This window comes from Lissotriton vulgaris, chromosome 9, assembly GCF_964263255.1.
Source record: "Lissotriton vulgaris chromosome 9, aLisVul1.2, whole genome shotgun sequence".
NCBI lineage: Eukaryota > Metazoa > Chordata > Amphibia > Caudata > Salamandridae > Lissotriton > Lissotriton vulgaris.
Genome location: NC_141697.1, coordinates 332,013,071 through 332,040,465, shown reverse-complemented (window position 1 = coordinate 332,040,465; position 27,395 = coordinate 332,013,071). Strand labels below are relative to the sequence as shown.

Genomic DNA, 27,395 nt, shown 5'->3' with positions numbered 1-27,395 from the left:
TATCCAAATACATAAGTACAGTTTAATTACAACCTCGTGAACATTGTGCCAAAAGCTCACCGTCGCAAACCATACTTAATTATTACTTGCTTTATTCTGGATGTTTTTTTTACTACATTTGTTTTCAGTTTACAGTGCATCAAAACAGTCACCACGGACCTCAAAACCTCTATACTTACCTTAGTGAGCACAATATGTTCAATTGATACAGTCCCAGTCCACAAACTCTACAAACCCAGTCTTCTGTGAGAGCCGGATACAAACACTCTCTATGGTAACATAACCACCTGTATTTGAGTCAAAATGTAGGGAAACCACAGAACGGGGCTTCAGCTGGTCAGGCATCCTTATATGTTTGAGAATCATTTCAGTCAGCCCAGTTCTGGGGGAATATTGTCCTGAATATTACTTTCATAATGGGGACATCCTAAAGACATGAGTGTATTGTCCACGGTAACCGCAGGAGGGTTCTATAGTGCCTTGATATTAAGAACCTTCATTAAACCCACTCTGCCATTTGGGAATGAATGTACCTGTGCTACGCCAGGGTTGCACCAGAAATTGCTTGAATTATCCAGGTGGTTGTTCATGTCTGAGACATAAGGGATGAGAACCTCCCCTGATGCTGTCCACCCTCACACAACGCACCCTCATACACCAGGGAGGTGTGATCGTTAGTGGGGGCTGTGTGGTTTCAGGTGAATGGTTAGTGAGATGGAAAGGCTAGCGAAGTTTAGGTAATATTATATTACAGGGATAGGGTTTTAAAGAGGAGTATCCGCCAGTTGCAGAATTACATTAAGAAGGATTAAGGCAGGTATGACAAATGGAAGGTATGCATAAGATGAAAGGTAAAAAGAGGATCACTGACACTGACTGTGAGGAGGAACTCACCGCTGTAGCTCCATGGGCAATTACGTCTCCTAATTCGTCCACGGACTTATCGGACACTCCCAAATCTGAAACTCCATGCCGTCTTTCCGTATTCCTACAGAGAGCCAACGATAGTCAGGACCCGGAAGAGGTTGGACCTGACCCCGGAGGTGTAACTAGCGAACCAATGAAAAGGCGAGTCGACAGGAACGAAGGCGCGTTGGGTTGGAAGAGGAAAACCGCGGAGGAGACGCCAGCCGAGGAGACGCCAGGAGAAGAGACGCCAAAGGAGAAGACGGACCCTTTCCCACGGAACCGAACCAGCGGACCAAGACTCCGGAACGACGACGTCGCAGAAGAAGAAGTAGACGAACCGTGGTGTGAGGACTGGTGGAGTCCCCCGGAGGATGCTGGAGAGCGGCCGTGACTCTGGAGAGTTACGGCAGGGCCGGTGAGTGGGGTGTGACAAGGGACTGAGGGTGGAGTGTGGAAACATTGATGTTAAAACTGATTCTTTGACGTAGCAAATGCATACTCAGTTATCCTGACATAACGTGGTAATTTCTCGGTGAAACGTAGAAGTGCTGTGTAATTTTGTTTGAACCGAGAGGTGATATTGAGAAAAGTATCAACTCACACTATACAATTTTCGTGATGGTTGACGGTTACGCATCCCAATAGGCTGTGGTGACCGAGGGTACCTGGTTAATTTCTTGAAGTAATAATAGGAACGCTATGCCTCAGTGTCGTTCCACCGTATCTTAGTTTAAACCTTGTTTAGGTTTCCTTATTTACTTGGACCCTTTTTGTTTAAATCTACACGGAAAGTATTAGAGACAGGACACGTGGTGTGGTGACGGTATCCTACTAAACTAAAATATATAGAACAAGTAGTCTGACGGCCCCTTTCTTTTTCCGCTTCTTTTATGAGCCTCCGGGAAAACCCTGAAGACTCCGAAGACGAGGAGCCGGGAAACATCTATAGCATCGCCCCTCTACCAGCGGAAGAAACGGACGAGGACATTCACAAGGACTCACGAACCTTTACCCATCCATCTGTTATTAATAAACAACCAATTCGAAACTATCTTTTGCCTCCACGCCTGTTTATCCGTCCTGCGCTCCCACAAGTGGTGTCAGAAGTGGGATCGCAAGGCGTGATGGAGGCCGCACTCGCCAAAATGGCCGAAAATCAAGAACACCTGGGAAAGGTGATGGAACGGTTCTTGACTGTAGTGGAAGAAGACCGAGCGAAAATACAGCAAGTTATAACCGGTCAAGGGCAAACGCAAGAGACAGCATTGGGCAAACTGACAGAAGCATTGGGACAACAGAGAGGTCCTACCACGTTGCCCTCCGTTGTGTTACAACGATATGTAAGTGGGGAAGATCCTGATTTTTTCTTTACTAACTTTGAAAGAATGGCGACCGCAGCATCATGGCCTGCAGATAAATGGGGCCAGTACCTAGGACCACTGCTTTCAGGTGATTTGCAAGCAGCTTATCAAGCGGCAACGGTACAAGGAGGTGTCGCATACGCAGATATAAAAAAATGTATCATGGAACGTTTAGGCATTGACGATGAATCATACAGACAAAAGTTTCGTCAAATGAAAGAGGGTCCCCAGGAGACGCCTCGAGCCCTATATTTTCGAGTGAAAGACATGGCCGACAGATGGTTGAAACCTGCATCCACCGACAAAAACGGCATTATGGCAAAGATTTACTTAGAGCAATATTTGACCTCTCTTCATCCTCCCATACAAAAGTGGGTGCGACAACAAGCTAATCTAACACTTGAGACAGCAGTAGAGATTGCGAGTGCTTATAGTAGGGCTCAAGAACTCCAGAAAGGTAATGACTTTTCCGGGAAAACAAGTGGACCTGTACCACACCGACCCTCGCGCCCACTTCCACCGAAAAAACCTGAAGCAATAGCCATTGTACCCGGAACACCCATGATTCGGGCCCCAATGGGACCACAGTGTTACCAATGTGGAGGTATGGGACACATAGCAAGATTTTGTCCACAAAAAGAGAAGGAAGAACCCATGGAAATAGGGGTAGTGCGTAATTATTATTGTTCATCCTCAGAAAAAAAACAACCCCCATATCATTGCACTGTGTCTGTGAACGGACAGAAAGTAACCGCCTTAGCCGACACGGGTTGTCGACATAGTGTAGTACGGCCTCAGGATCTGGGTGCCCACATAGGCCCCGTGGATGGAGCAGTAGCCATCAGGTGTGTTCACGGGGACACAAAACCCTATCCAACTGCACAAGTAAGAATAAGACACCCGAAGGATGACGGTACCACTCTGACTGTGGGATTGATTCCACAGTTACCCGAACAAGCAATCCTTGGAACAGACTATCCCAAGTTAGATCAATTGTTACAGGATAAGTCCTCTCAAGAAGAGGAATGGTTATCAACTGCCCCGTTTTCGCAAGACGAAGAGAAGGAATGGCCGGATGCAAAAACACGAAAAAGTAAAAGGCAAAGACGGGCTGAGAAACACAGAAATCCAATAGCCCTACCTATCACTGTGGACGAAAATCCCTGGGAGACAGATAGGAGTTTCCATGCAGCTCAACAGGAAGATCCGACATTGCAGGGAGCATGGAATCAAGCACTCAATGAGGAGGATCCCCAACATGTATGTCCTTATTTTTTCAAGAAACAGGGTTTGGTATATAGAAAAGGAAATCCAACACAAAAAGCTCAACTGCTAGTTCCTGAGCCATTTAGAGAAAAGGTGTTATATTTAGCTCATAGCCATCTACTTGGAGGACATTTTGGGGCTGAGAAAACGGAAAAACAGATTCTAGAGTTGTTTTATTGGCCTGGGATATATCAGCAAGTAAAACGATACTGTAAAGAATGTACCATTTGCCAGCGTAACAGCAGATACCACCCACCCAGAGTCCCATTACAGCCTCTCCCCATAATTAGCGAACCTTTCTGTAGAGTTGGTATGGACATCATAGGCCCTTTGTTACCCTCACGTAGTGGGTGTCGTTACGTACTAGTGATCGTAGATTATGCCACTCGATTTCCCGAGGCTTTACCCCTGCGGAAGCCCGATACCACGAATGTGGCAAAGGCCATGATCAATGTCTTTTCACGGGTAGGATTTCCAAAAGAAGTCATAACAGACCAGGGAACCCCGTTTGTATCCCGTCTTATGAAAGAAGTGTGTTTGCAGCTAGGAATCAAGCAGCTACGGACCTCAGCCTATCATCCCCAAACGGATGGCCTGGTTGAAAGGTATAACTCCACCATCAAAACGACTTTGAAGAAACTCCTAGCCTTAGAAACTAGAAGGTGGGAGGATATGCTGCCTTTGGCTCTGTTTGCCATACGTTGCAAAGAGCAGAAGAGTACGGGTTATTCTCCCTTTGAGTTATTGTATGGCCACAAACCCAGAACCCTACTCGAGATGGCACAGGAGAGGTGGGAGACCGAACCACACAATTCGAAACCCATCACTGAATATGTGTCGAATTTACGAACTCATCTGAGCCAGATAAGGACCATTGTTAGAAACAATTTGGAGGAGGCACAAACAGCACAAAAACGTCAGTACGACAAAGGTGCTAAAGCCAGATCTCTCCAGGTAGGAGATCCTGTATTATTGATGATGTCGTCATCTGACCACAAGTTATTGGGACAGTGGCAGGGACCCTATATGGTGATAGAGAAAGTAACCCCAGTAACCTATCGCATCGAGCTAGATTCCATTAGACATGTGACCCAAGTGTATCACATCAATTTATTGAAAAAATGGGAAGGGCCCCTACCTGATATGGTAAACCTAGCCGAAACCGAAACCACTTCCTTTGATCAGTGCATAGACCCAGAGTTGAATGTGATGTTACGAGAGAAGTTGACACAGGTGTTACAACCGTTACAGGAGACATTTTCCACCACCCCGGGTAGGACAAGCTTTATAGAACATGCCATCAGAACGCCGCCTGGGAAACGGGTTCGGTTACGACCATATAGAATTCCTGAAGCCCGTAGACAGACTATAAGGGAGGAAATACAGAAAATGCTCCAAATGGACATTATCGAACCATCCATGAGTGAATGGAATTCACCCATAGTCCTCGTTCCCAAACCTGATGGGTCGGTGCGCTTTTGTATTGACTTTAGAGAGGTGAACAAAATATCCGAGTTCGATACTTATCCCTTACCAAGAGTTGACGAGATGGTGGAAAGAATCGGTCAAGCAAAATATATCAGTACTCTTGACCTTTGTAAGGGATACTGGCAAATTCCACTGCGCAAAGAAGACCGTGAAAAAATGGCTTTTTCTACACCCGATGGGTTGTATCAGTTCAAAGTTCTACCCTTTGGGTTACATGGAGCACCAGCTACTTTCCAGAGGGCCATGAATGTAATACTACGACCCCATGAACGGTATGCTGGCGCTTATATAGATGATATAATCATCTACAGTGACACATGGGAACAACATTTGAGTCATCTTTGCAATGTGGTTCAGTCTCTAGGAAAATATGGGTTACGGATCAATCCTGCAAAAAGCCACCTGGCATCCCAAACAGTAAGATATTTAGGATACTTGTTAGGTGAGGGAGTAATCAGACCCCAAACTTCCAAACTCACAGCAATTTCTCAAGTACCGTTACCTCAGACAAAGAAAGACTTAAGAGCCTTTCTAGGACTGTTGGGATACTATCGGCGATTCATTCCTCAGTTTTCCCAGAGGGCAGCCCCTTTGACCAACTTGTTGCAAAAGAATTGTAAAACCGAAGAAATTCTCCGACATCCCTCTCTTGAGATTATACAAGCGTTTGAATCACTGAAAAACACTTTGACCTCAGAATCTGTCTTAATCAGTCCGAACTATTCCCTCCCTTTTATCCTACAGACGGATGCTTCCGACTTAGGTATAGGAGCAGTCCTGTCGCAAGAGACCCCACAAGGTGAAAAACCCATCTTATACATAAGTCGTAAATTGTTTCCGAGGGAACAAAATTACGCCACCATAGAGAAAGAAGCCTTGGCGATTAAGTGGGCCATAGAGTCGCTACGATACTATTTAGAAGGTAGGGAATTCACCCTGTTTTCAGATCACGCACCATTGGAATGGTTGGCTAGGAACAAAGGACATAATGAGAGAGTACTCAGATGGTTTCTGGCTCTTCAACCTTTTCGATTTTGCACCAAGCACAGGAAAGGTAGAGATCAAGGCAATGCAGACTTTTTGTCTCGTTTCCCTCAGGAATTATCCCCAAGTAGTAGGACAGCAAGGGAAAGGGGATGTGAGGAGGAACTCACCGCTGTAGCTCCATGGGCAATTACGTCTCCTAATTCGTCCACGGACTTATCGGACACTCCCAAATCTGAAACTCCATGCCGTCTTTCCGTATTCCTACAGAGAGCCAACGATAGTCAGGACCCGGAAGAGGTTGGACCTGACCCCGGAGGTGTAACTAGCGAACCAATGAAAAGGCGAGTCGACAGGAACGAAGGCGCGTTGGGTTGGAAGAGGAAAACCGCGGAGGAGACGCCAGCCGAGGAGACGCCAGGAGAAGAGACGCCAAAGGAGAAGACGGACCCTTTCCCACGGAACCGAACCAGCGGACCAAGACTCCGGAACGACGACGTCGCAGAAGAAGAAGTAGACGAACCGTGGTGTGAGGACTGGTGGAGTCCCCCGGAGGATGCTGGAGAGCGGCCGTGACTCTGGAGAGTTACGGCAGGGCCGGTGAGTGGGGTGTGACAAGGGACTGAGGGTGGAGTGTGGAAACATTGATGTTAAAACTGATTCTTTGACGTAGCAAATGCATACTCAGTTATCCTGACATAACGTGGTAATTTCTCGGTGAAACGTAGAAGTGCTGTGTAATTTTGTTTGAACCGAGAGGTGATATTGAGAAAAGTATCAACTCACACTATACAATTTTCGTGATGGTTGACGGTTACGCATCCCAATAGGCTGTGGTGACCGAGGGTACCTGGTTAATTTCTTGAAGTAATAATAGGAACGCTATGCCTCAGTGTCGTTCCACCGTATCTTAGTTTAAACCTTGTTTAGGTTTCCTTATTTACTTGGACCCTTTTTGTTTAAATCTACACGGAAAGTATTAGAGACAGGACATGTGGTGTGGTGACGGTATCCTACTAAACTAAAATATATAGAACAAGTAGTCTGACGGCCCCTTTCTTTTTCCGCTTCTTTTATGAGCCTCCGGGAAAACCCTGAAGACTCCGAAGACGAGGAGCCGGGAAACATCTATAGCATCGCCCCTCTACCAGCGGAAGAAACGGACGAGGACATTCACAAGGACTCACGAACCTTTACCCATCCATCTGTTATTAATAAACAACCAATTCGAAACTATCTTTTGCCTCCACGCCTGTTTATCCGTCCTGCGCTCCCACACTGACTATCACTCACACTGCCTCTCACTCACACTGATTCTCTCACTATCACTGACAGACTCTCCCACTCTCGCACTCTCTCACTGTCACTAACACTCTCACTGACTGACTCTCCCACTCACTAACTCACTCACTGTCCAGACTCACTGACCGACTCACCCACTCTCTCTCTCACTAACTGACTCTCACTGACTGACTCGCCCACTCATTCTCACTCACTGACTCACTCACTCTCAACACATAATGCAGTACAAATGCAATAGGTGTCACATTTGCGAAAGTTATAAGTATTGGCATTGTCATACACAATGCCAATAACTCAAACTTAAATGCTGCGAGACCTATTGCATTGTAAATGCTTGTGTATATCATGCTGTACTTACCATGTGGGTGGTGGGTGCAGTGTTTTGTTATATTTGGCTGTTTAATTTGCTAAAACGAGACGGGCATTCAAGTATGAGTGCATGTTTGTCAGTTAAATAAATGTGGAAATATGCCATTTTGAGACTTGTTTTGTGTGTCTTGTTTATTCTCAAAACACAAAATAGCTATGGATAAATAAAAATAAGATGGCCGAAAAAGAAATATGTATAAATACAGACACAAAAAAAAACATTAAACCGGGAGCCCTAATTATAACCCATTCCAAATAATATACCACTCTCAATTAGTCTACAAAAATCATTGGTTTTCTATGTGTACGTGTTTATCTGTGAAACCATGAAATATCCCTGGCCTGGGTTTTTTCTTTGATTACTTTATCTTTTAACGGATAGTTCAGCTTTTTTTAGTTGAAATGCATCCCTCGTACTTTTTCCACAACTTGATGCGAATTTATTGTAGTTCTTGTAGCCAAATGTTTTTGAGCTTTTTAAAAAAAAATCCAGACTAAAGGTGCATACTATTTTACAGTTTCTTAGCACTCAGCTCTGTTTGAACAATCCTGTTCTACTGCCAGAATTGCAGCTTTTTCTTTCTTTTTTGTATTTATGATTTTATTGAATATGAACAATATACACAGAAGTCAACAGAATCCAGCAGTCTTTAATCCTCCTGAGGTTGCTCCACAATAGTACTATTAAGTTCTGCATAATAGTAAGACCTGTTATGTTCATGGCTACAAAGGCACCAGACTGTGGCAGCGAGTGTTTAATTATAAAAACAAGTTATTACTGTCATATGTCATTTTTACTTTATAGGTGTCTCTAACTGGGGAGGATATGCTGTAGCCTGTGGGTTATATCTCTTAAACACCTGCGAGATGCATGAACGCTACCTCAGAAAAGCTGTCGGATTCCCAAGTTTGTCACAGGAAGCGGTCTGGAGAAAAGCCCTTCCCTCTATCAGCAAGGTAATGGATATCTGAACATACATATTTTGTCTTCTGGAAACGTTTTTGCTATTATATAAATGTGATATTTTTAATTTTTTAATTTAAGGATGCATTTTATAGGAGGAACAATTTCATAAAATACCTTTATGCTGGACAATAGGAACACCATGTGGCTGAAATACAAAAGCATTAATGAGTTTCTGGAAGCAGTGCTAAAGGAGTACTCTTTTACATATTCTGAAATGCCTTTGTGAATCCCCCCTGAAACAATCAACTCCTTAGTTGTAACATTTCAAATGGGGCATAGTGGTTTCTATGTGTAAAAATTGTATACAAGCATTCCCATTTTACATATTTTGAGGCCAGTTCACAAAAGCATGAAAAAGTATGCAATAAACATTTGTTATTCAGCTGCAAGATACCCTTCTGGATGAACTTTGCTTTACAAGTACACGTTCATTTTATGTTATATAAAATAATAGTACAATAAAGCTCCTCTTATATGTACTCTTCTATGCCTGTATACGTCCCCCATAATCGGAATGAACTGATCAATATTGAATACAGCATCAATAGAAAAAGCATTTCCATGTGTACACTGTAAATGTATAAACTTGTTTACTGCATTAATAACATAATGTAGACAAAATATATTTTAAAGGTTTTAGATGCGTCCTTAAATGACCAGGAATGTTAATGCAGTAGTTCCAAGTGACGTTGTCAATCCCTCTGAAAGATTGTTTTGAACTATCTTTCTTCCTTCAGAGTTGCATGAATTAGTAATTACTTCCACAGGGAACCCTAGATGGATGCATTTTTGTTCCTGGTTTGCCAATTTAAATTGCACTCTGTTTCAAGTGGCAAACAATTGAGGTTTTCGGGATTAGGGTGATCTGTTAAAGCATTTTGATTTTTAATATTATTTGATTTGCCTTAATTTGATTATTGTTTATATTTTCCTGATCACAGGAAATAGAGCAGGCTCTGCTAATTGTTTTGCTAACTGAGCAGACTCTGCAAAGATACTTAACAGGCACATCTTAGACAATCATGTGGCAGCCAGCTGTGTCCATGTTCCACAAACCTCAAGTGACAGCATCACTAATGGGTATTGGGTAGTATATCAATCAATCAATCAATTAAAATCTTTATTCGGCCTTGCGAACAGAAGTCCATAAAAGTACAAAAGACATATTGCACATAACTGTAAACACACATTAAAATGTATGATGATTCAAATGTACAGGATATTTAAAATACTAAAAAGGGACATACAATGTACGAGACAAAACACAATAGCTGTGCATCAAGTGAACAGGGTGGCATAACATTGTGACCATACAATTGCATAGAAATATTGCACACAAAATACATCAGTCATCAGAAATGTAAAAAGGAACCTGGGATATAAAAACATATTCTGAATATGTGCACTGTTATGGACTGAGAGGTGAAAATACGGATATAGCACCAAGAACTATGAACGGGGAATGGAAAGAGGGCAAAGACCTCAAAAGGGTCCATCATGTGCCCCTTCTACCGCGTTAATGAAAACAAACCCGCGCATTAAACGAGATCGGTGTACTTTAACAAGCTGCACATAAAAAATTCTGATGGATTAACCCAGCGTGGTTTGTCTGGTTCTGAGTGCAGCTTTGAAGATGGCACAGACATGAAAAGCGATTTCAGGGGAACTGAGAGACTGTTAGTGGAGGAGGACAGGACGGTAGTGACGAAGGCCTAACCTCCTTAATAGGGGAGTTAGAAAGTGTGGACGTGCTAATCTGTGCGAGTTGCAGAAAAACATAAAGTGCAACAAAGATTGGGCAGTATTGTTGTCACACGGGCGCTGGGAGACCGTACTTCACTCTGAGTCTAAATAATGTTTAAAAGATAAGGACTAGTAGATTGAGCCAGCTCTAAAGCGAAAAAGTATAGACCGCTCCCATCTGGTCAGCTCCAGGGCCAAACACAGCGGAGGCTCACTGGTATAATAAAAACTGTTATATTGCATCACCAGGGGCTTTAGCTCTGACTTCAACCTAATATTTGCATGATGCGCCTTAAATAATAATTTCACCTCAGACTTGGCGTTATTAGGAATACGATTAGGTTCAGCGTACCACCAGGGTTTGCCAAGGGAGCCGAAAGTTTCTAATAAATAGCTCAGCTAAGGTATGGAAAAAGCGTTATCCAGCTTCATACAGTAGAAAATAATGTCCTTACAAAGTTTAGCGGCTGGATTCAACCAGACGCTAACCCATAATAGGAGCGGCGCCATCTGGATTGTATCCTCAATAAAACCCTGGTTTAGCTCAAGGTGCAGAGTGGGGGGGGGGGGCGGGGGTGCACTTAAAAGCCTGAGGTGGAAGTGGTTTTCTTCTGCCTGAATAGAGCAGCATTTGCAAAAACCCCAAACTCCCGCTTTGTGTGTGGCCATGCAATGCATTGGGAATTGAACACTTTCAATGGGGGAACACAGTGTCACTCTAATTTGTGGTCTGATGAGGTTACTTACTGTCCTTGTGCATTTACTGAACTTGGAACAGACCTGGGCACAACAGGGGTTTCTTGAACCGGAGGTAACAAAGGTCTTGACAGATGTCAGAACATGGGCGTTAATACTGATTTTGTTGGAACTTAAGTTCCCTGGGCCACAAGACTTAATATGCGACTTAGAATAATTAGTGCTAAGGTTCAAATTGTGCATAATAGAAACGAAATAGTCCACCTGGTATCTCAGGTCTTTTGTAAAGTATTCACATTTTACATATTTTGAGGCCAGTTCACAAAAGCATGTAAAAGTATACAATAAACGTTTGTTATTCAGCGGCAAAATACCCTTCTGGGTGAACTTTGCTTTACAAATACAGGTTCATGTTATGTTATATAAAAGAATACTACAATAACACTCTTTTATGTACTCTTCCATGCCTGTATACGGCCCCCATAATTGGAATGAACTGATCAATATTAAATACAGCATCAATAGAGCAAGCATTTCCATGTGTACACTGTAAATGTATAAACTTGTTTACTGCAGTGATAACATAATGTAGACAAAATATATTTTAAAGGTTTTAGATGTGTCCTTAAATGACCAGGAATGTTAATGCAGTTGTTCCAAGTGACATTGTCAATCCCTCTGAAAGATTGTTTTGAACTACTAGCTTTCTTCATTCGGAGTCGCATGAATTAGTAATTACTTCCACAGGGAACCCTAAATGGATGAATTTTTGTTCCTGGTTTGCCAATTTAAATTGCACTCTGTTTCAAGTGGCTAACAAGGGAGCTTTTCGGGATTAGGGTGATCTGTTAAAGCATTTTGATTTTTAATATTATTTGATTTGCCTTTATTTGATTATTTTTTAAATATTTTTCTGATCCCAGGAAATTGAGCAGGCTCTGCTAATTACTTTGCTATCTGAGTAGACTCCGCAAATATATTTAACAAGTACATCTTAGACAATCATGTGGCAGCCAGCTGTGGCCATGTTCCACAAACCTCAAGTGACAGCATCACTAATGGGTATTGGGTAGTATATCATACATGAACATTTATAACTTTGTCTGAAATGCAAATTTCATGCTTGGAATTCGATAGGACATTCTGATAGGTTATCACCAACACGTTGGCCTTGCACCTTTCCAATATAATCAAGTTGTCAACTTTCATACGTGCTGCAGAGAAATATCCTCTCTCCTGGGATGCAAACATTGTAAATCCTTTATACTTCTCACCTAACAAATAGTACAGGTGGGTTATACTACCTCTGCACACTGCTCTATTGGCTACTATGAGCTTGTTACTTTTATTGCCAAACTTCAATGAATTGTACTCAGGAAAAAAAGTACTCATGCTAGTAGCTGTTAATGATTTATCTTGTCCCTTTCATTTTATGTATCTGAATTCCATTCACTTGATATGAGCAAAACCTAGCTGTTCCTTTAGTCCAATGTGTTCAATGATTCAGAAAGTTGTTAAAATGTCATCCCATAGGTGCCCCTATGCAAGTTCTGCTAGTAATGTCCTTCATCAGGGGTATATGTTCCTTATGAATTCATCTGTAAATAATAATCTGTCAGTCCACATGGATCAAGGAAAGCAATCAAGAGTTACCTTACCACTGCAGTGTACAATTACATTAAAACGGGTTCGATTAAGTGGGATAATGTGAGTTCGAACATAGGGAACAATGTAAACAGGCATTCAACGTGTGCTGTGTTGTCTGCGAAACAAATGTATCTATCCACATGCAGGAATTACCTGATTGTATGCATATGGACCTTTTGATTATGGTAGAGTCATATTTGAAAATACCACATGTGCCTTTGATGCTTTAGAAAGAATAATCTCTCATGACTAAAAGTCTGTGATGTCTGCACCATCAATCGCCCATGAACAAAGCAAATATAATTTGCGCATTAATGACATCAGGCACTGTAAGCATAATCTAAGTATACCTGCTTGGGTGAGGGAGAAGAATTATGCAACAAGAATGGCATGCAAGAAAAACATGTGGTTAATATATTTATATGCGCCCATAACCAACTTGTTCCTTTACATTTAAGGAACTTGCGAATATTTATAAGGTTTAGAACCCAAAACTGCAAAACAGAGTAGCAGTCAGGATTCTATCATCTCAAACTTTTGCACAGAAGTTGTTTTTGCTCAGGGAAGTGCTTTAAACTAACCTGTCTACATCATTTGTGTCTAGTGCGTGTGTCTAGTTCGTGTCTCTTGTGCGTAGGGTAGGAAGTTGTGCTCAGCATCCCAGACACAGAGTAGCAATTGTAGCTTTCAAAACTACGAACTCTGTGCTATCAGCGGTCTGTAAGCTTATCATAGAGACACACACTGGTGTCAATGTTAGTTACAAAATTAAGCAAACACAAGGAGATGATAGACGGAGTGCTGAAACTTTTCAAACAGTCTTCCCCAGTCACAGATCTGAGTTGAATCCATCATCGTTCTTTAGCCTCACTTTGGCACCCCAGTTCAGACACAGCTATATGCAAATCAGTCTTGACCCTGTGCCTCATGGGTACAGTCCATTCCGAACTGCCAAGCCATGTCTTCCGTGGACTGGAAACAGCGAAAAGTTTCAGCGCTCCATCCATCATCTCCTTGTGTTTGCACAGTTACAAAATTGTCACCATCCTTAGTGGAGACCTCAAAAAATTTTTGTGGACAAGTTCTACAGATATATATTCCTGGAGGACAAAAAGAAAATGAACTACTAATACGAAGAAATTAAGCACTGTTGTGAGCGTACAACATTATTCAGTTGAATCAACCAACTTATGTCATTGGAAACTGCTGGTCATTTTATAAATGTATAAAGTATAGCAGATGCCTGTTTGGTCTCTTTTGAAACATTCTCCATTAAGAATAAAAAGACCATCTAATCAATAAATTCAGAATTAATTCTGTCTAAATAATCAATTTGACATACTGAATCATAGAAAGCAAGATATCGCTATTCTTTCATGAAGACCCTTTAGATTGTAATGTTTCCAATGTTCTTATCCGAAAGATTTGCTTTTGTAGTAATTAATTTCTGTTGTCCTTGTCTTCTGCAACTAATGTGATTTCAAGCTATTTTGTTCAATAAGTCTTAATTTGATATTTTTTCTATGCGTTTTCCCTAATATATAAAAGCCCACTTTGGCAATTCACAGTAATACGTGAAGTTTTTGTTCTACAAGTTCGTGTTGGAGTGATTTTCTTAAACTGAGTGAGTTGTGAGCAAGGGAGATTTTTTAACGTGGGAGGGTGGAAGCTCTGAAAATGTAATGGAGTATTCTTGTCTGTGGGTTTCCGAACATCTTAGTTTGTATTTCTTTCAAATCTATTTCACTTTGAATATCCAGATAACTGATTTTTGAGGGATTGATGCCATGGCTAAATTTCATGTTGAATAGCCATCTCAGCTGCGGATAACGTAGAGAGGCAACGTAAGCGGGATGACCTTACACAGCAGGTCAGGGAGCTAGAGCAAATGCACCAGAGGACGGGGGTACCCAGGATCAGGCGGCAGTTGAAGGCCTTCCGGCAACAATTAGTGGCGTTAGACCAGGATAGGGCGGAGTTTGCTGCCCTCCGTTTGCGCCATGCCTTCTACACGGGAGGGGATAGATGAGGGAGACTGCTGGTGCAGAAGTTGAGACCGACCAGACAGCGGCAGATAGTGCGAGAGATTGTTAGGGGGGATGGGAGACTCATCACGGAAGATCACGACATAGCCGAAGCGTTCAGGGATTTTTATGCCAACCTTTACACTGGTGAACCCGCGGGGCTCGCAGAGGAAGAGGCTTTTCTAGACTCTATTTCCCTTCCGACCCTCTCGCGAGAGCAGGCGGACCTTCTGGAAAGTGCCGGAAGAGATTATAGCGGCCATCTCCCGCTTGAAAGTGGCCAAAACTCCGGGGCCTGACGGGTTCCCAGCGAGTTTTTACAAAACATTCTGTGCGCAAATTGTCCCCATATTGGTACCTCTTTTTAATTCGTTCTTGGAGACCAACGCGATCCCGAGTGATCTCTTGGAGGCTTCCATTGCGGTCATCCCGAAAACTAGAAAAAAAGATCGGACTTGTTGCGAGGCATATCGTCCCATCTCCCTTCTCAACGTTGATTTGAAATTGTACACAAGGATTTTAGCGGCACAACTCGGGTCACATATTTGGGGTCTGATCGACCCGGATCAGGCCGGCTTTATTCCTGAACACCAGACCTCTGATAACACAAAGAGGGCTTTACATCTTATTGAAAAGGCTACACGACCGCCTGGAGAATACATGATACTGGCTATCGACGCCGAGAAGGCGTTTGATAGGGTTCATTGGCCCTACCTGGCGAAGGTCCTTGAGAAGGCTGGTATGGGGACGAAGTTGCGTACTCACGTACTGAATTGTTACAAATACCCGACAGCGACAGTGCGAGTTAATGGTTTTACCTGCCCTCGGTTTGCTATAGAGAGGGGAACGAGGCAGGTATGCCCATTATCGCCCATCCTTTTTGCTCTCTATATGGATCCGTTAGCGCAGAACTAAGGTGAAACCCGGATGTTACAGGGATTAACTTTGGGGCTATGTGCATACGATCAGTTTATATGCAGACGATGTCTTGCTATCGTTATCACAACCCGTAGTCGCCCTACTGGCCTGCATGGCAGACTTGGATTCCTTCGACCGAATCTCTGGGTTTAAGGTGAATCTGAGCAAATCAATAGCACTAGATCTATCCCTGGAGAAGGGCACCCGAGAGATCCTAGCTAAGGAGTTTCCCCTCCACTGGGCAGCTGAGGCGGTCCCATATTTGGGGATCAAGCTGGCCCCCTCTCTGAGAGATACGGTGGACATTAATTATGCTCAGTTACGAGCTAAGATCCGGAAGGAATTGGGGCAGTGGAGGCACTATCCTCTATCCTGGTTAGGCAGGGTTCCAGCAATTAAAATGACGGTCCTTCCACAGGTTTTATATCTATACCGTACAATTGCCCTACGACCTCCCAAAGATTGGATAAAACAGACAAAATCTGAACTGGTCCAATTTATTTGGAATGGGAGTAAAAAGCGCCTTAAACTCCGAATAGCAATGCTCCCGCCGGAATACGGAGGGATTGGCCTCCCGGACTTGGCATTATATTTTCAGGCGGCTCAGCTCCGCCTCCTGGTGGAATGGAGCAGGTGGGAGTCCAAAAAGCACTGGCTTTATCAAGACCAGGCTGTTGCTGGCAGACCTTTACAGGAAGTCCCCTTTTTGCATAAGCACCATAGACCTCCCAATCTGTAAGCCTCGTACATTACTAGGGTCCCCCTGGAGATATGGGATAAGACGAACACCAACCACGAACTCACTACCTTTCCTTCTCCACTTACCCCTATCTTGGATAACCCGGACTTCACGCCGGGGTTGGACGCTGTAGCCTTTGCGGGCTGGCGGGCGGCAGGATTTTCTTTTCCCATCTATATGCTGTGGATGGGGTGATTCCCTTCTCTCATTTTCGTCAGGAGTTTGGGCTGTTGGAAAGGGAAAGAGTCCGATACATGCAGGCGCGTCATTGGCCTCTAAGCGAACAAGTTCGCTCTGGGGCTGACAGACAGCTTACTCCCTACGAATATTGGTTAATTACTCGTAAGACCGACAAGAAATTAATCTCTGACCTTTATAAGATTCTACTGAATAAATGTGCATACGTCTACAGCACTAGTAAGGCTCGTTGGGAGAGGGAATTGGATAGGACTTTTACCCGCGTAGAATGGGAAGGTATTTATTATAGGGCATGTCATTCCGCCTACCATATGGGACTCACAGACACCCTAACAAAAATTGTAACATACTGTACTACACCCCTGAACGTCTTCACGAAATGGATCATCTGGCTTTAGTCATTTCCGCTCTACTGCTTCCAACCCCTCAGAGTTGGGGTATGGAAGTGTACAAAAAGTAGTCAACTATTCTACATAACAATAAATCGTCTTTGAATTTCAGACCCCATATATATTAAATATATGTGCATGGGTGTATATATTATATATTATATTACATTTCCCTTAAAGGATGAACAAATTAATACGCAAGTACTTTTTTCGGAACACTATTGTTGGGCTGTCAGTTTTATCTATAGACGGTCGATAGGCCAAAGCCAGAAATATTAGTTTTCCTTATCTTATGTTGTATTGAAGTAAGACAACCCTTCTTTAACCTGCATGCTATTCTGACAGTATGCACTTAGTATTCAATTCCTCTGCGATTCATGAAATAAATCCTATTAAATTGGATGATGTTGATATTGTTTAATTTCAGTTTTGGTTTGTTCACTATTTTTTGTCAATAATTGCTTTCAAAATTATCTTCTTCACAGGAAGATAAGATGCTGAGCATACTTGTAAGACATGGAGTCCGAAGTGGAAAAACTGGAACTCTTGGAATGGAAGTAGACGGGTTGCCATTTTATGATGCTCACTCAAGTGTTATTCAGAAACTTCTCGATGTCTCTTTGGAAGGTCTTTCTGGAAGCTCATGAAGTTTGTATAAGTGATGTGCACTGTTTAGTTTCCAATCACACACTGAAAATATTCATGAGCTCTGACCCACTTTGCGTGGTACACTAAAGTAAACCTTTTTGTAGCACATGATAAAATTGGAAGCCGAGTCCCAATTTTACATCCTTGATATGTATATTTTTAACCAAAGACAAGTAATACTATTTTGGGATACTATCTATTGAGTTGACATTATCACAAATGGAGTATATGAGACTTCCCTTTTTGTACGAATGGCCGAGAGCTTGCATTGGAAAACTAGAATCCAGCCAAATCATGGTTTTCCAACTTAGGTCTGTGTGGGCTAAATAATGCCACATTTTCTACATTGTGGCTAACTAATGAGTTACAGTTAGAGCATGTGTGCGAAAATTTATCATATACAGATATCCTGAAAATATGGCTTGACAAGACCCACGCCAGATACCTCTGATCTTAGACACTGAAAACATCATCAGCAGTAAGGCTGATGTGCCTGACTAAGAGCTAATGAATGTAGAATAAAGGAAATGCCATAGCACTTCTTAAGGTAAAAAATAGCTAAATTGAGGTTGTTTTCATAATATTTTATAGGTTACTTTAAAGATTGTAATAGAAAGATCACAACACTAAAATGAAAATAAGTTTAAATCTATGTATACATGATGAGAAATAGCAACAAAAAATAACCAATCTATTGGCAGAGACTTAACAAAATGGGAAAATAGAAATGCCGTTAAATTCACCGACTATCAGACATGTTATTGCTGTGTTGATGTCATACTGAAATACAATAGTTCTAAAAGTCAAAGTTGTGTTTATTTGTGGTTTTTTATTTAATTGATGGGAGGTGAGAGGATGTAACACTTTGTAGCGGAAGCAAAACAAGAAAATATTCATGCTACTCATATTCCAGTACAATTCTATATAATTGTGCGTAACTCAAGTTATGCCCCTCAGTTGGTTTTCTTCCTCTATTTATTTTTTTTGCTAACGCTTATTTGTTCTCTGTTAGGGTTGCCATATATTTCATTACGGGGCTCTCATTCACGGAAGCTACGCATTTTGTAGGATACCTGTTTCTATCTAAGAAACAATTATAAAAACATGAAATCTCTCGAAAAAGGACTTGACGGAATTCGGACAGTCGAATCACAGTGGACCCAGTAGGCAATGCCCAAACCAGCAATTAACATTCTTGAAAGAGAAGACTTCATAAAGTAGTACAGATTTTTGTGTTTTGTCCTGAAGAGAATCCTCTTATTTGAAAGGGCTTCGAAACACGTCGACCTTGTTATTTTTGAGTGTGTAGACCAATCGATTACAAACTTGTGCTGTAAATGTGAAATTGCCGATGGTCTATTCCATGAGTATAATTGAACTTTTGCATTCCTCCATTTAGTGGATTAGGTTTTACCTGCCAATACAAATAGGACTTACGCAGGGCCTACAATATCAAACATCTCCCCCATCTAATCCTTTCCCACCACCACCCTTCGTTGTCTGTCGTCAATTTATGTTCACGAGTGAAATGTTTGGAGTGTGAAATTGTCTCTCCCCCACTTTCCCTCATTCCTGAATCACGCATTCCTCTTTTTTAAAATCCCCAATTTTCAGACCTGGTATTCCTCCCCTATGTCATTCACATTAAATATGTTGAACTAAAGTCTAAGCCATCCATTTTAGTTTGTTGTGTTTCAAAACAATACAATAATTTTCTTCCCAAAAAAAATTTCAAAACAAATTTATTTGATTTATATCTTGACTGAAAGAGTAGTCTGTGGAAATTAGTCCTTTCTAGCTCATTGCCCTTGTTACTTATTGAATTGTCGCACAGTACTGGCAATTTGTTTGTTCATTATATATTTCATCACATTATAATATTTCATAGTCCACAATGTGTAATGTGTTTAACTCCTCGCCCCATTTCAGGCCACACACAGTTACTTTTAGAGACACACTACAATGCAACTATTACTACCTTTTTGATGTGTAAACTTTTTTAGCCTGGTGTGACATTGCTGATTAGTAAATCTGCTTAGGAAAAGAGCGTCTGGATTGTCAGCTCTGTGGAGTACCAGACTGCCTGGTTGCCCTTTTTTCTTTAAAATTCCAGAATTATTCTGTATTTGACAGATTATGTTGGCATGGCATGGCTTGTTTGTGGTATAGAACGTATTATGGCAAATGTGAACCTTGGTTTGAGTGAGTTTTGCAAGATGTTTTTAAACTGATTATACCTTTCTCTGTTCTTCCTTGGTAACTTGCAGACCTAAGTGGTCTTCCCAGAGTAACTCCGATACTGTGCCTGAAGCCGGTTTTAAAACCTTAAATATATGCCACAGGTAAGCTGAACAGTGATCAAGCTCAGTAGATGCTTCCTACCGATCTGTGATTCATGGTGCAGATCTCAAAATTGTCAGTTTGTTGCACCATGTCATATATTGGAGATCCTCTCCATTGGGTAAATGACTTCTTTGGAGTCCCCTTTGCCATTATGCTTGCCCTTTCTGAGTGCGTATTCCCACAGTCTGCCACTGGGTCCAGTGTATTGGTTGTTTTTTTTAAATGTTTTTTAAGACCAGCACTAAGTAATCTGGGATATTAGTTAATATGTTAATATAGCAAGGTTAATTAGGAGTAGCACTTGCAGTTTTGTGTTCCCTCTTAAGGTTGCAACCTATGTATACTTTGTTTTATCAACACTTTTTAAAAAAATCTTGAAAGGCCCTTGTGTCCTGTAGTAAGTAGTAAGATGTTTCATTGAATGTGGATTGCTGGACAAATTGAAGGTGCCATTTTTAGGATGATTAATAGCTTACGCTAGATCCCATTATTTTGATGGGTTATTCAGTTTCTTCATATTGTATCATGGTGCGCTGCGTTATATGCTACAAAGAGAACTACCATATTTTTGGGGGCTAAATCAAAGACTATGCAGTTAAGTTTTGACATAGTCATCTCTGTAATAAGTTGTACCAAGGTCTTGAGTGGTACAACGCGTTATTTTACAACGCAGACCGTTACATCGCAATTTTTACAACGCAGGATCCATTACAATGCATGCCTTTACAACGCATGTCATTACATAGCAGATACTATTACAACGCATGCCATTACAACGTAAGTATAGGTAAGTATATCTTTTAAAAAAAATGTAATTAAGTTAATTTAATTAATTTAATTTAATTAATTTAGAAATAGTAATTAATTTAATTTAATACATTTAATTCTAATAATATAATAAAATTAATTTAAAAATAGAAATTAATTTAAGTTAATTAATTAAAATAATTTAATTAATTTTAAAATTGTAATTAAAATTAATTAAATTAATTAAAATAATTTAATTTAATTAAATTAAAAAAGGAATTAATATAATTTAATTAAATTTAATTTAATTAATTTAATTAATTTTAAAATTGTAATTAATATAATTAAATTAATTTAATTTAATTAATGTAATTTAATTAATTTATAAATTGTATATAATATAATTTAATTAATTTAATTAAATTTAATTAATTTAATTTATTTAAAGTCGTTTTAAAAAAAAAAAAACTGAACACTAAAAATACCCCTGTACCCCAAAACCCAAACCCAGCCCTAAAACCTAAAAATACCCCTGTACCCCAAAACCCAAACCCAGCCCTAAAACCTAAAAATACCCCTGTACCCCAAAACCCAAACCCAGCCCTGAAACCTAAAAATACCCCTGTACCCCAAAACCCAAACCCAGCCCTGAAACCTAAAGATACCCCTGTACCCCAAAACCCAAACCCAGCCCTAAAACCTAAAAATACCCCTGTACCCCAAAACCCAAACCCAGCCCTAAAACCTAAAAATACCCCTGTACCCCAAAACCCAAACCCAGCCCTAAACCCTAAAAATACCCCTATACCCCAAAACCCAAACCCAGCCCTAAAACCTAAAAATACCCCTGTACCCCAAAACCCAAACCCAGCCCTAAAACCTAAAAATACCCCTGTACCCCAAAACCCAAACCCAGCCCTGAAATCTAAAAATACCCCTGTACCCCAAAACCCAAACCCAGCCCTGAAACCCAAAGATACCCCTGTACCCCAAAACCCAAACCCAGCCCTAAAACCTAAAAATACCCCAAAACCCAAACCCAGCCCTGAAACCTAAAAATACCCCTGTACCCCAAACCCAGCCCTAAAACCTAAAAATACCCCTGCACCCCAAAACCCAGCCCTAAAACCTAAAAATACCCCTGTACCCCAAACCCAGCCCTAAAACCTAAAAATACCCCTATACCCCAAAACCCAAACCCAGCCCTAAAACCTAAAAATACCCAAACAGCCCAAAACATATACCTCAGTACCCCAAAACATTTACTCCTATACTCATACTTATTTTTAAAATTACTTAAATTTATATATTTCATTTATAATATAAAAAACAAATAAAAATATTTATTTATAATTAATAATAAATAAATTAATTAAATAATAAATACAATTTAAAAAAATACATACTTACCTATACTTACGTTGTAATGGCATGTGTTGTAATAGCATCTGCTATGTAATGTCATGCGTTGTAAAGGCATGCGATGTAATGGAACCAGCGTTGTAAAAGTTGCGTTGTAACAGAAGTCCGTTGTAAAAGTTGCGATGTAACGGTGCAATACCCTTTTCATCATCATCATCATCATCATCAAAGGCTTTATTCGGTTTTGATTCAAACCATAAAAGTGCATTTACAGTATAGACAATTTAAAACATATTGAGACACACAGTAATTATAATACCTGAGCAGAAAGTGCAAAAGTGCAGGGTGCAGCAAATTTTCAGACATAACAAATTCATTAATAGGTACAGTCAAATTAACAAAGATACCATTATTGGTCCAAACAATTTCTCAACTTGATAGACAGTTTTAAAAATGCAGTAACTTGAAGAATACTGTCACTGTGCAAAAGTTGCAGATACAATAATGCTGGTCTGATCCGATTGAAATTGAGTTTCTTTAAAAGATCTACCAGATAGCGTTTGCAGGGGTATTCATAAAATTTACATAAAAATATAAAATGCAGCATATCCTGTGGAGACACACCGTTGCAGCCACAGGGAACTGCAGGTTTAATAAAAGCAGCATTTTTAGGTCTAAACAGCAAGTGATGGAAAATATTAAATCTAAACCTCGTTATCAGGAACTTCTCATGGGAAGACCGCGATCCCATCAGATAGGGCTCCATCATATCACCTGTTTTTAACATAACAAATCTTCTTACACTAGGTTTCAGGAGCTCCTCACCTTCCCTTTTAAGCTTTCTGTCCAAAAAGAAGGCTCGCTTAACTGCATCCTCATCACCCTTCACAATCCCACTCGGGTGCTCAAACAGATCCAGGTGGCCAAGCTTAGAAAAGTTCGATTTCAAGTATTTTAACCAGGGTGTACCCATTGCCTTATCCTGAGGCAAGTAATCTCTCATAATCAGGTGGGTCAATGGAATATCTTGATTCAGCCACAATTTTAACCAGCAAGTCAACGGGCGTAGTGAAAAAATATCACAAAGATATTGCGACCCTAGCTCTTCGTGCACTACAAAATTAGATGTGCCTACTGGGACACACAAGAGCCGTTTCATGAAGGAATTTTCAACAATCTGTAGTTGCTCACCGGCCACATAACCCCATATTTCACTGCCATATACGGTAGTTGCCACTGATTTTGCATTATAAAATTTCAGCATGGCATTGTTAGGTTTTTTCCCCCAATTTGGATGCAAAGTTAAAAATAGTAGAATTCACCCTTACCAATTCCTTTTTCTTTCTGTCAAGGTGTGGGCCCCAGCTAAGTTTGGAGTCAAAAGAGACCCCAAGATATGTGAATGTCTTCGAGATGGGGATTGCTACATTATCTATTTTAAATAAGAAGTTGCTTCTTGGTTGTTGGCCAACTTGCATAATAAAGGATTTAGAATTCTTGACCAAGAGGTCCCTATCCATCATAAAATTATTAAAACCATTTAACAGAGCTTGTAGACCTCTCTCTGTTCTGGAGATTAAAACTGCATCGTCTGCATATAAAAGAACAGGAATACCACGCCTGCCGACTCTAGGACAGTCAGCCATTACATTCTGCAATACGCTGTCTAGTTCATTAATATAAAAGTTAAAAAGAAAAAGGGCAAGGATACAACCTTGACGCACACCCTTCCCAATGTTAAAATTGTCAGTTACACATAGCTCTTGAGAATAGCTAACATTAGCACTAGTATTATTGTGTAAATCAACAAGAAAGTTGACAATCCCACTGTCAACACCCTTGTCCCTCATAGACTGCCACAGCTTTCCCCTGTTGACACAGTCGAAAGCTGAGGACAAATCCATGAAGGCAAGGTGGACAGTACCCTTTTGGGCAACAGTGTACTTACTTAAAATTAGAAAGAGGTTAAGGCACTGTGTGATGGTAGAGCGTCCGCTTCAGAAGCCGTACTGGGAGATGGACATAATGCTGTTTTCCAGCGCCCAGTTAGAGAGCCTCTGCAGTAGAATTCTTCCCACTATTTTAACCATAGAATCAAAGAATGAAATGGGTCTATAACAAAGAGGGCTACCCTTGTCCGCCTTCTTAAAAACTGGGACAATCGTTGATACCCCCCATGACTGTGGGCAGCCCATTTTGGCAGCCGCGTTAAAGACCGATTCTAATATTGGTGCCCAAAAGCTGGGATCAGACTTATATAAGTCTGGCGGGATCCCATCAGGTCCCGGAGCTTTCCCGGCTGTGAGTCCCATTATTCCCTCAATGACCGCACCTCTGTCAAACCTAATAAAGTCACTGCTAGTAGAGGAAGGAGAATTGGAATTAACATTCAACGTGCCACCATATAGTTGCGTGAAGTGGGTCCTGGGTCAAAAAAGGTCTTTTTACTACCGCCCAGAATCTAGAGCTACAGTTCAAAGTAGAGGGTTCGAGAATCTCATTCCATGCCTCTTCTCTTAAAAACTCCTTATGTCTATTAATAACGGACTTATATTCTTTTCTACACTGTTGGATATTCTCTTCTATTCTGGGTTTTGTTGTCAGGCTGTCCTTAAATTACGTGAGGCCCTAGAACAATCCTGATTAAACCATCTTGGTCCCCTGGTCTCTGAACGCTTTACTGGAGCTGACATCAACTGAGACACCTTATCTGAAATATTTTGAAAAGCACATAGGACCTGACGTGGTTCAGGCCCATCTTGAGTACATTTTGCCATTTCCTCAGTACATTGATCCTTAATGTCTTTATACAACCGGTCTGGTGCGATCATAGACCACTTCAGGCGCCTTCTGCCGTCTGTAGTGCTCAACCTACCAGTGGTACAATTCCGCCCCTCCTTGGCCACCCAAGGGCCCCTCAAGAGAACAGTCAATGGGTTGTGATCACTGAAATCACTGTGTTCAATGATGAAAGAGTCCACAAAAGTCTGCATTGATACAGAGAGCAAAACATTGTCAATGAAGGTACCCTTGCCATGGCCCTTGAAAGTGGGAATCTCAAAGCGCATAAAAGGATCCCTCAATGTCATTGTCAGTGATAAATCCAAGTTGGTCAACAGGTCATTGAAGGCTTCCCCCTCCGATGTGTGTTCCAGATGCAATCCCTCTATACGTTCACAATACAAATCTGAGAGATTTTTAAACAGGGGGTCCCCGCATGGGTGAACATTGAAATCACCCATTATCATAAGATTATGGAGACATTCCTTCATCGAAGTACTAATAAATACATGTAGTGCTAATATAGAACTATGAGCTGAACAAGAGTTAACTGCATTATAAAAATTCACCAGACCAACCAGACAGTTATCTCCACTTAGTACTAAACCAATGATACCAAAGTTATCTGTTAAAACTCTACGAATTTTACAAGAGAGTGCCACCGAAATAAACGTTACCATGCCCCCCCTTAGGTCTACCTCTCCTAGATGCTATCGCAGGGACATAAAAGGCTTTATAGCCCTCAAGAAAACAGTCACAGTTCACTGACCAGGTCTCCTGGAGACAAATGATCTGAAACTGCTTGATGTAGCTGACCCAATTACAATCTGTCATTTTAGTGCCCAATCCCGCAATATTCCAGGAGATTACATTATTTCCTTGTGATTTCACCTGCGTAATCTCCATGTGAACCACTTCACCAGGGATTACAATTCCTTGGCCCATAGACTCCTCCCGTCAATCACATGCCTCGAGGCCTGTGAGCAAATCAAATCTATTCTGTGTTTCCACCATAAACCCATTCCTATTTTGATTCACAACAGTATACAGGTATGGTGGTGCTGGAGCCAGGGGCTGAGATTGAAACAGAGGCCTAAAGTTCCTGCGTCTAGACGGGGCTTTAAGCAGGTGAGTGTAAAAATATGCTATTGCCACATGTTGGGGATGTCTGAAGTTTACAAAAATACAATCCCCACTGTTTGACTTTCTAGATGGGCCAATCCAGTTTACCCTTCTCACGCAAGTATTTAATCGGAATATGCAGTTGGAAATCCACAGTTAGAGTTCAGCCAGGCTACTGCTTTATTTTTTAGTGAATCATGTGATTCCCCTTGTGACTGGGCAAGGTGGTCTTCTATAATTGGAACTTCAGTCAAGACAGCCACATACGGTGCGCAGTCAGGTGGGAGATTAATGTAGCGGCTTCTTCTTACTTGTCTAAAATCTGGCCTGCCATCCTGGTCTGCTGATGTCTATTGTTTCAGGCATATCTTTCTGCTTGCGATTTCAAAGCTACTACCGTTGATAGACATTTTTTCAGATTTGTATTTTTCATTGCATATCCATGCTCTTCTGCTAATGCCCATCAGGTTTAGAAACTCAGGAAAGGAGGACCGTAGGTTTGAAGAAACAGAACCATATTGTCTGCACACACTCCATGTTTTTGTGTTTCACTTATATGTGTATGTTATTGTGCCCTTAATGTGATCAGTTTAGAGAACTATGTCTTTGAAGAAGATTAGAGCTGTAACGAAAGGTTGGAGAGAGGGGTCAGCTCAGCCTCATGCTCTGCAAGATATGGAAGAATGATGTCGCGATTCGATTTACAAATATATTTGCTTTGCATGCACTGTATTGCACCATTTGTTATCTGTGCGAAGGATTTCTTTGAAACGAATCCATTCTAGAACATTTATCATGAATTTCCATGTGACTTTGCCAGATACCTTTTTGGCACCTGAGATCACAGCTGTGGCTGGCCCTTGCATATCTTTTGCAAGTTATATATGATGACATAGGAACCTAATGTTATCACACTGCCGTCTGCTCTTTACAAAGTCTACTTGACTCCGATGAATTGAAGTCAGTGTCATTCTTGTAAGGAGCTTGACTAGTATCTTTGCATAAATATGGCAATCGTTATTTATAGATGATGTGAGCTGAAAGCCGGCAACTAGTTAAGAAGCTTTCTCTGGTTCTGGAAGAGCTACAACTCTGGCCATATTTCAATATATCTTCTTATATATTCTGAGAAGTGACTGATTGAATGTTTTTGATTGTGTAATACACAACTTTCATAGGCCATCAGGCATTGTAATAAATATTGCATCGCGCAACGACAGTTAAATATAGGACTTGCTATGCTATCAAGCTATGGATGTATTCTGTATTTTTAGCTTATGATTTTAGGGCATATAGGTTTCTGTAACGTGGGGGAAAGACGGCTACTTCAATAGTGCAATGTGGATCTGTTGTGATCCATAGAGCTTATTCTTTTCACTTTTGCTATATTTT

The 27,395-nt window shown here is 41.1% G+C and overlaps 1 protein-coding gene across 6 annotated transcripts in view; it reads left to right on the top strand.

The window, feature by feature from the left end:
• The window catches only part of DGLUCY (D-glutamate cyclase), a 279,618-nt gene extending 261,162 nt beyond the window's left edge, over positions 1 to 18,456 (top strand). For all 6 annotated transcript variants that reach the window (XM_086937659.1, XM_086937657.1, XM_086937656.1 and 3 more), the window contains exons 12-13: positions 8,485 to 8,636; positions 17,486 to 18,456. In XM_086937659.1, the coding sequence (XP_086793785.1) occupies positions 8,485 to 8,636; positions 17,486 to 17,647 (314 nt within the window). In that variant the 3' untranslated portion in view covers positions 17,648 to 18,456. The remainder of the gene's footprint in view (positions 1 to 8,484; positions 8,637 to 17,485) is intronic.
• Positions 18,457 to 27,395: the final 8,939 nt, after the last annotated feature.